The 9,326-nt window shown below is 56.1% G+C and overlaps 2 protein-coding genes across 4 annotated transcripts in view; one reads left to right on the top strand and one right to left on the bottom strand.

Annotated features, from left to right (window-relative positions):
• Positions 1 to 290: 290 nt before the first annotated feature.
• On the top strand, positions 291 to 7,719 carry LOC122382085 (large proline-rich protein BAG6-like). The gene is made up of 4 exons (XM_043367004.1): positions 291 to 374; positions 3,069 to 6,265; positions 6,493 to 6,608; positions 6,827 to 7,719. The coding sequence occupies exon 2, from the start codon at positions 3,083 to 3,085 to the stop codon at positions 5,948 to 5,950; it is 2,868 nt and encodes a 955-aa protein (XP_043222939.1). The 5' UTR covers positions 291 to 374; positions 3,069 to 3,082; the 3' UTR covers positions 5,951 to 6,265; positions 6,493 to 6,608; positions 6,827 to 7,719.
• LOC122382084 (mediator of RNA polymerase II transcription subunit 12-like) overlaps positions 7,071 to 9,326 on the bottom strand; it is a 21,237-nt gene continuing 18,981 nt past the window's right edge. For 2 of the 3 annotated variants that reach the window (XM_043367002.1, XM_043367001.1), the window contains exons 23-24: positions 8,721 to 8,875; positions 7,071 to 8,503 (exon numbers count right to left, since the gene is read on the bottom strand). In XM_043367002.1, coding sequence (XP_043222937.1) covers positions 8,243 to 8,503; positions 8,721 to 8,875 — 416 coding nt within the window. In that variant the 3' untranslated portion in view covers positions 7,071 to 8,242. The remainder of the gene's footprint in view (positions 8,504 to 8,720; positions 8,876 to 9,326) is intronic. The other variant, XM_043367003.1, reaches the window with a different exon arrangement.

Genomic DNA, 9,326 nt, shown 5'->3' with positions numbered 1-9,326 from the left:
GTCTTCGATACGAATAGTATATTTTCTCCATCATTTTTAACCTCTCTGGCCGATCGGCCTACAGCAAGGTAGAATTGCTGCGTCGATCCGTCCGAACGATGTCAATGTATTTACAAAAATACGGGTCCAAAGATCGGTCCAAAGTATTTTTATTTACCCTGAATCGGTCCAAGATTCTTCAGCTCGCCCGACGTTTATTGGTCGAATTTTGCCTGCCTGTTCTCTGCGAACAGTAAAAAACAATCGAATCGAACACGTCGTCTTGCTGTGCGCCACGTTGCCCTCAAAAAGCAAAACACGCTAAGCTAAAAAGGGAAGAGCGCATGCTGTTGCTCGCGAATTTTCTAGAAAAAAATAATTGGAGAGGGTTTAAGGTAAGGTTTATGATAGACGTTGTGAGATTATTTTATTGTGCTGCTTCTGCGGGACAACGTTATTAGGGAGTAATGGGTGTGTTGTAAAATGCAAGTTATTCATGTCAAAGTTGAAGTGGACTGCTTTCTGTTTCTAAGTTGCAGTTCAAGTTGTAGTTCTAGGCGTAGTACCTGTGAGTTTTAGAGATAAGAATTTGCTGAGTCTAAATCAGAACTTAATGGACTGTTTAAAATTGTGTTACCATTTTCGCTTGCCTCACCAGTAGCCGCATTATAAGGTTTGTTGAGGGCTCGTAAGTCCTCCTAGCTAGGCCTGAAAAGATGCGAAACATGTCAATGGTGCCTTGTGATGAAAAATGATTTCATTCAATGCTTTGAATGGGCTTTACTGACAACTGGATAAAATCAGCTGGCTGGCCAGCTGGTTACGTATGATAGCTACCTATGCCGTTTATTGATGCTAACACGGTAGTAGATGGACACATGAACACAGAAAATGGCACTCATAAAAATTAATAGATAGATATTAAGTCGTTTGTATCACATTGATACATCATAAGCTCTGATGGTGCCACTATATGACACCAGCTGGCAAATAATCCAATAAATGGTATGGCCCCTTTGAAAAGTCTGAATCAAAATTACCTCAGGTATTGCAAAAAACCTGAGCTAGAGACCTGCAAAAACTCTATGTAACCAGACATAATGTTCATGCTTGTGTTTTTTTTAGATTTGTGGCTCAGTGTGTGATTTTGGGCATTTTTATGTATTTTGATTGTTAATAAGTGTTTTCATGTTCTTCATTGTCTTTCTTTTAAGCAAATTGCTAGATCATATGATATTTCTAGGGGAATATTGGTAAATTTTGGATAAGATAGGTGGTAGGCTGGTTGGTAGGTATCCATCCCTCTGTATTGACTGCTGAACTGTTGCTTCATATGGCACGCAAGCCTAATTTATGAAATACAAATTTATAGGGTAATACCAGTATGAATTTTTAATTATGATTAGAAGTCACGCTACTTACTATTTCTAATACAATTCTTTTTACATCTGTGTGTTTGCCAGTGTGTTTGCCTGTTGACCTTTCTTTGTCTTGATGTGCTTTGACACTGTGGTGGTAAAAGCCAACATCATTGGATCCCACAAAGGTATGAAATGCATCAATATAATACCTACCAGTACCTAATACCCATTAACACCTATTTGACACCTAGGTACCTATCTCTGGTACAGGATGACAGGCAGCTACCCCAGTCAAAAGAATACCTTAGTAGGGGCACAGCAGTGCCTACACATAGGTATAATGTGACTTTTGGAAAATGTGACCTCAGACCTGGGGCCAGCTCATTTTTATGCTCTTGTCATAAAATTATGGTAAATGCTTCCAGCCTTGAAGAACACATGCCAAAACCACTGTAGATGTTTTCAGATGAATCATGCCACCTCAACCTGTATGCAGCTGTAGTGGGGTGCAGCTGATGACCAGTTACTGAAGATCCATGCTGGTTCCTGAAAGGTCACCAGCAGTTCTACTACATTCTTTGTTAGAATTAGGTATGCAAGAGCCACAAAAGCACCTTTGCTGCAATCAGCAGAGCATGCAGATTGACTAATGTGTAACAGTTTTCATTTAACACATTATGTCAAAAGCAACATGATGCTGGAAAAATGAGTGCTGTACAGACTTTGTCTGAAAAGTACCTAATTACAAGACTTTTTCACAAAAAAAAATGTTTATTTTGACAGTTAATGCCTTGAGCAGTGAGCACACAAACCAACTTAACTTTGGTCAGTCAAATATGAGCCACGAGGAGAAATTAGTGAAAGAGCGTTAAATAAACTATGAAAACATTTTTTGCAGGGTTTAGTGCTTACTGTTTAGTGAACAACCTTTTTCCCAGATTCTCGATGAACTTCAAAAACAAGGAAACTTTACATTTAATGACCTTTGGGCTCTGTTAGCCTTACTCTTGATCTGACCTAAAAGGACTGAAATATCTACCTACCTCATATCTTTTATCTTTGTTCAGGCGATGCATATCCCTTTTTACATAGGATAGGGGCCGATTTTAAGGGGGGGACCTAAACACCCCCATCCCCTCCTGCTTTGATGTGCTGGTATCAGATTCGCCGCCCTAGGGCGGGTAAATGCGACATCTGGCATCAGTTTAACAAGTTTGATGTTTGATACAATAACATGTTTGGCTTTATTCATATGAGTCACTTATCAAACGGAGTGGGGAATCGCGGGGATTTACATGACTCAACGATCGCTGGCTATTAGATAAGCTTTACTAAAGCTAGCTGACTTCGGGTCGGAATCCTCAGCGTTCGGTCAAACGCTGTGAAGTCTTTGTTTGAACTTGAGCCTTGGACTCTGCCCCCTGTCCTTGCAGCCAGAGCTGATATGAAAACATATTTTGGCTTGATGGTTGATTATGGGACTGAGTCAGCCGTGAGTGATTGCTGAGGATTGTAGTTATCGAGCTACAGGCGTAGTGACGCCAATTGATTCGGTGGAAACGCGATAGCTCGAATAATACTTATGTGTTACAAATGGCAAGAGTTTCAACTTATTGAACCATGGGTACAATGCACTCTCCTCCCTTTGTTCTCCTCCGCTCCCCTGCCACTCCTTATCCAGCCAAATTTCTGCACCACCAGCTGACTAAGCGCGTTTTCCGTCCACAGACCAGCGCGCCACCATGCTGGACATTACTGTGAAGACGCTGGACTCGCGTAACCACCAGTTCTCGGTGGCCGACGACACGACTGTGAAGGCTTTCAAGGAGCACATCGCCGCCGAGGTGGGCATCGCGGCCGGCCAGCAGCGGCTCATCTACTGCGGCCGCGTGCTGCAGGACGAGCGGCCGCTCAGCTCCTACGAGGTGCACGAGAAGGTGGTGCATCTGGTGCAGCGGCCGCCGCCCGGCCGCCACCCGCCGCCGAGCTCGGCGCCGCCCCCGCAGCGCGGCCACCACCACCACGTGCACCACCACCATCACCATCACCACGCGCACCCGCCGCCCGTCAGCCAGCTGCTGGTGGGATCGTTCTCGCTGCCGGACCGGCCGACCGGCACACCGGCGCTGGGCACCTCGTCCAGCGGAGCGCGCCTCTTCCAGGCGCGGCAGATGGTGCATCTAGCTAACATTGTTCTAGATGCGTATGAGAATAATGAGGAGATCCCGCGTCCGGCCGTCGCGCCTGTGCCGCCTCCGCCGCCACCGCCGCGGCATACGCCACCTCAACAACAACAACAGCGGCAGCAGCAGCAGCGGCAACAGCAGGCGGCTCCAGGGCAGGGTGGACAGCAGGGTCAACAGGGAACCGGTCCGCGTCAACAGGCCGGAACCGGCCCGCGCCCGCCGCACATCGCTCAGCTGTTCCCGATGATTAACGTTCAGGTGGGTGCGGCGGGCGGCGCTGATCTGCAGCAGGCCACCACGGCGGCCCTCTCCGCCGCGCTGAGCGCCGCCTCCAACGCGCTGCCGATGGTCGGACTGATCCCGGGCGCCATGGGACCGGCCGGCGGCCGACTCCAGTTCCACATCCACCGGCCAGGCGCGCCGCCGCCTCCGGGGCAGCCCGCCGGCGCCAGACCGGCCGCCCCGAGCGCCTCAGGACCGGCCGCGCCGGCCCCCGCGACCACCGCCGCGCCGGGCTCAGCCCCGACCGCCTCTCCGGCCTCCGGGACGACATCTGCACCGGCCGGGTCGTCAGCCGCGCAGCCGACAACGGCGACAGCGAGTACGGCCGGCGCCGCCGGGACTGCGGCGGGCCCCGGCGCGGCGGGAGCGACGGGCGGTGCTGGAGCAGGCACCGGGGCAGCGTTCGTGGCCCACCCGAGCGCAGCTGTGTACGCCCACCTGCTGGAGATGATAGCCGACCTGCAGACGCGGCTGCGGCCGTACCTGGTGCGCTACCGACGGCTGCTGAGCGACGACCGACCGTGCGCGGACGCGGCGGCCGTGCGCGACGCGCGTCGCCTCTTCCAGCACACCTCCGAGGCGATGCACTACCTGTCGCACGCGCTGCACCTCAGCAGCGACATGATGGTCGATTTTGAGCAGGTGCCGCCGCGTCACATGCGTGCCAGGCCGATTATCTTCACTGAGACGCACCCGATGCCGCTGCAGCCGATGCAGGCTCACATCAACATAACAACCAACATCCATCGGGAGGGAGCGGGCGGTCCGGCGCCGCCAGCTGCCGGTCAGGAGCCGCCTCTGGCCACCAGTACGCCCGCGGAACCGACCCCACCCACTGTCTCTACAACAGCGACGGCCTCTTCAACGTCCACTTCGTCCTCGTCGTCCGGCACGTCTGTCGGCGGATCGGCGACTCCTGCGGCTCCGACGTCGGCACCGTCCCAGGCGGGCACCGGCGGCGGGCTGGCCGACGACCCTGCTCTGGATGATGCACCGATGGACACGGAAGACGTGAATGAGGTCCGAATCGAACTGGAGACGGTAACTACCTCTTCAGGGCCTGCGACCGGCGCGGGCGGCGCGCCGGCCCCCGGTCAGGATCAGTTCCTCAATAATATCGTGGACGCGATCCAGAACAGCATGATTGGCGCTCACTTGGAGGCTCACGCGCCAGGTATTCACCGTAATGTACATGAGGCGGCGATGGCGGCGCACCAGGCAGCCGTGAATGCCGCGATGATGATGCATCCGCCGGCCGCTGGCGAGACGCCGCCTCAGACCACTCAGCAGTCGGGAACGACAGCTGCGACTCCGAGCACCACTGCCGCATCGAGCGCCGAGTCGACGCCTCCGCCGCCGTCCGCCGACTCTGGCGGTACCACGAGCACGACTCGTACTCGACCGACGGCCCAGCCGCAGCCGCCGCTGGGCCAGGCGCCCGTGGTGAGACACCTGGGGGCCAACCCGTTCGACCCGTTCCTGCCCTGTCACTCGTGGCACCTGGCCACTCACGACGCGCGTCGCCAGCGACTGGTGGCACGGGAGGCTGCCGAGGAGCGCGCCGCGGCTGCCGCCCCCGCTCAGCCATCAGCTGCCTCTGAGTCGACCCCTCAGCCGGCGGCGGCGGCGGGATCCGGGGCGGCAGCCGCCGCTCCACCGGCCGCCATGGAGGTAGACCTGAGCCCGAGCGCCGAGCCGGTGCGCTCTGTGGCCCCACTGCCGGCCGTGCGGCCCGGTACAGAGTCGTGGCACTACACCGTGCCGGCCGACTGGCTGGCCGCGCTCAGCCGCGACGCCGAGCTGCAGCGCCGCCACCCGCCGCGCGCGCGTCCCTTCAGCGACGGCTACCTGGCCGTGCAGCCGTCCGGACGGCGCGGAGCCCAGCTGGCCCAGAAGCCGCGCGGCTCGCCGGCGCAGCTGGCCGAGCGGTGTGCCGCTGAGGCGCTGGAGGCTTGCCGACTGCCCACGGCGTCCGGTGGCGGCCAGGCGCTGCTGGCCGCTGTCGCCGAGGACCCGCAGGTGGCGGACGCGGCGCGGCGCGTGGCCGTGGCGACACTGGCCGAGACGGTCAACGAGAGCCCGGCGTACCGACAACAGCCGGCCCGCTACCCGGACGTCGGGAAACTAACCAAGGAAGAGTGACGGGTGCGGCGGCCGGCGCCGGCGGCAGCGGGCGGCGAGAGGCGTTCGGCGCCGGCCGGGGACCGCTGGCACCGGGGACGGGCGGGCGGGGCGGACAGTGAGGGTGTGACGTGCGGACGGCGCCGGCAGGGACCGACTCGGGGTGCAGAAAACGCGGCGCTGAGTGATGATGATGTGATGAGATTTAAGTTTCTGGTCCCGTCAGCGCAGAGGAGATGGTTTGTTGGAAATGTGCTCGACTGGCGGACTACGTGGGCTGTTCATCATGGCGAACTGAAGTATTGAGGAGGCCAGTTGCTTTCAACCGTTATTGAGGTGAGTTTTTACTCCTAGATGTGGCGATTGGCATCACTTCTTGTTTAGTGACGAGATTGTGATTCTGTGCTATCCAGGCTTTGTCGATACCTAACCATAGATTTGTATTCAGTATTGAGGCTTTTATCGGCAGCGATTATGATGAATTCGTTCCGTTTTCAGTCTCACGAATAAGTCTAACTTCTAACTTTAAATCTAACCTATCCCCTTTTCTCTGCATCACGCAGGTGCCATTCTTCAAAATTAGGCTGTCTTTGGATACTAACGCGAAGCAGGCTGTTCGGACTTCGGAGTAGACTTCTAACGGGGACGAGAGCCGCTGCGGCGACATATCAGTTACACGGTAAGTCAGGAAGTGACGGGGGCTCCGCCAGCCGGCGGATTACATCAGACACGGATAACATGAATCATTAATGATATCTATACGTCAGCGTGTATAGGGACAATGCACGTCAATATGCATTTATTTGATGGTCCTTTTTAGTACCATTCGTTTCTGGGTAACATTTCACTTGAGCTGTGTCATAACTGGTATTGACCCCGCTCAATCTCTGACGCCAGGTATCTGGTGTCTGGGACACGCCGTCTGCGACAGCCGGTGAACTGAATCGAACAATTAACCGGGGCACTGGCAGATGGACCGAGTCCGGCCTGCCACCTGTCTCCGCGCGGCGTATACGGTCAGACCTGGCTCAGTCAGACACTGACCCTGCCGTCCGCGCTCTGCAGCTGGTCAGCTCAGTATCCTCCAGCCGCGGCATTGTCTCCCGTCTCTTCTCTCGTCTCCGACCTGTCTCCAGCCGTCTTTTTACCACGACCTCCGATCATCTTTTCACGAGCCTGCGACGCGAGGGTGAGTGCTAGTGCAAGGATTAAATACAGATATGTGGCTGGGATATGCTCGATGGATATGCGAATTATGGGCGAGTGTAACTAAGAAGGTCGGGTGTAGCTTGTTGAACTGATTGATTGGGCAGTGATACACCTGTTTTTCACTGCGGTGAAGTGACTGAATCTGGATGAGAGACTAGCGTTCGGAAATGACCCACGCGCGTCAGTAACTGTCACGCTACCACGTCCATCATGCCCCGTTATCAGCGTGTGAATGATGTGCTGCGCCTGCAACACCGTGTGACTGCCGACGGCAAGCTCAGCAGCTGTGCGGCGTTACGTCCCGACGAGGGGCGGCCTGTGTGGGGTCGTGCCGGGCGGGTGTGGCCTGTGATGGGTGGAGGGATTAAACGCCGACCGGCCGCAGCGTGACGTGGTCGAGAGATGCAGTTCACTAACGCCATTACGCGCGTCACTGCAGGCGTGACGCTGCGTGGGGGACACGCGAGCTCGATTCTTACGGGCACAGAGCGTGTCGGTTTTATGCATTAATCCGAGATGATACATTGGCATATTTAATTGACTTCAGTTTGATGAGCAAATATATAGTTCACAAAAAACGGTTGCATGTTGTGCTCCTGTATTATGGTACGGAGCGGGACCCTGGCAGGAGGAATGAAGGACCGGCTCGATGACGCCCGCCCGCAGCAGACACCAGCGTGGGCCGCGGACACATCATCATGGCGTCACAGTTCGTGAACACGTCATCATGACGTCACGATCCGCGGACAACTAACCACAGCATCACCGCTGAAACGGGCGGGCAGCCACGACGCCCCAATCGACACCAACACACAATCAATGGGTCCTGAATGATGAGACGCGGCCATTCACAGCGACCGACACAGACACGAGCACAGCGCTACACAAAACACGTCCCAAAAACGGGCCACAGCTCAAAACAAAACAATATATAGATGCTTTCTCGGCGCACAGATCAGGTCACCTCAGATTCAGGTCACAGTCTGCAGAGGCCGGCGGCGGGTCAGCCGGCGCGGCGCGGCGCACCGGCCGCCGCGGCGGCTCCGGTCCTCAGTCGGCCGGCGGCCAGCCCCGGTACGGGCCCTCCGAGCCGCCGCCGCCGCCTCACTGGTGGTACTGGTACGGGTTGCTCGGCTGCATCTGCTGTTGTTGCTGCTGCTGCTGCTGCTGTTGTTGCTGTTGTTGTTGCTGTTGCTGGGCGAGGCTGGGCTGTCGCAGCTGGTTCATGAGCGTGCCCGGCTGCTGCTGCATCATCATCGGGTGTCGCAGCCGCTGGGGCAGACCGGCGGCGCCCGGCGGCCCGGGCGCCATGGCTCGGTACTGGCCGCCGGCCTGCATCGCGTTCACAGTCACGTTCGGCGCCTGCTGGGGACGGAGTGGCTCGGTCAGAAAGGCATGGTCCTAGACAAGCAAAGGCTTTCAGCGCCGACAAGCGCAGGGATACCACGGTAAACACAGTCACCCAAAGAACCAAGGCCTTACGCTCATCAACAGTCGCATTATGATCAGATTCTGTAAACGGTACGGTTTGCCACAGACGTCGGTCATGGCGTCCACCAGCGCGTCACGCTCCGCGGCTCACCTGCATATAGTTTGAGCTGGGCCTCATCTGGCCCATGTAGCCGGTCGGGCCTGGCTGCTGCTGGGACCGCATGGGCATCATGCCGGGCTGCTGCTGCGGCTGCATCATCTGCTGCTGCGGCGCCGGCTGGCCCTGCTGGCCGCCAAAGGCCATCGCTGAAACGCAGGGAGATACGGCAGAGTTAGTCTTCAAGCGTAAGAGCCTTCAAGAGTTACCTTCCAGAAAGGTTAAAATTAATCTCATGTCTCAGATGACCTCCCTCCCCCCACCCAAGCCCGTACACCGTGATTGATGGCGATATTTTACAATCGCTATACGACACCACTCACCATTTGGGCCGTTCCCCTGAGACATGAGCTGGTTACCACTCACCGTTTGGGTTTCCCTGACTCCTGAGACATGAGCTGGTAACCTCTCACCGTTTGGGATTCCCTGAGACATGAGCTGGTTACCAGGCCCACTCTCCGGTTTCCGTGAGACATGAGCTGGTTACCACTCACCCTTTGGGTTTCCCTGAGTCATGAGCTGGTTACCACTCACCGTTTGGGTTTCGCTGAGACATGAGCTGGTCACCACTCCCCGGTTTCCCTGAGTCATGAGCTGGTT

Source organism: Amphibalanus amphitrite, unplaced genomic scaffold, assembly GCF_019059575.1.
Source record: "Amphibalanus amphitrite isolate SeventyFive unplaced genomic scaffold, NRLGWU_Aamphi_draft 000133F_arrow, whole genome shotgun sequence".
Lineage (NCBI taxonomy): Eukaryota > Metazoa > Arthropoda > Thecostraca > Balanomorpha > Balanidae > Amphibalanus > Amphibalanus amphitrite.
This window is presented reverse-complemented; position numbering and strand designations above follow the sequence as displayed.

Bases quoted from the DNA above. Each gene is read 5' to 3' on its own strand.
- LOC122382085 (XM_043367004.1), top strand. From the start codon at position 3,083: ATGCTGGACATTACTGTGAAGACGCTGGACTCGCGTAACCACCAGTTC.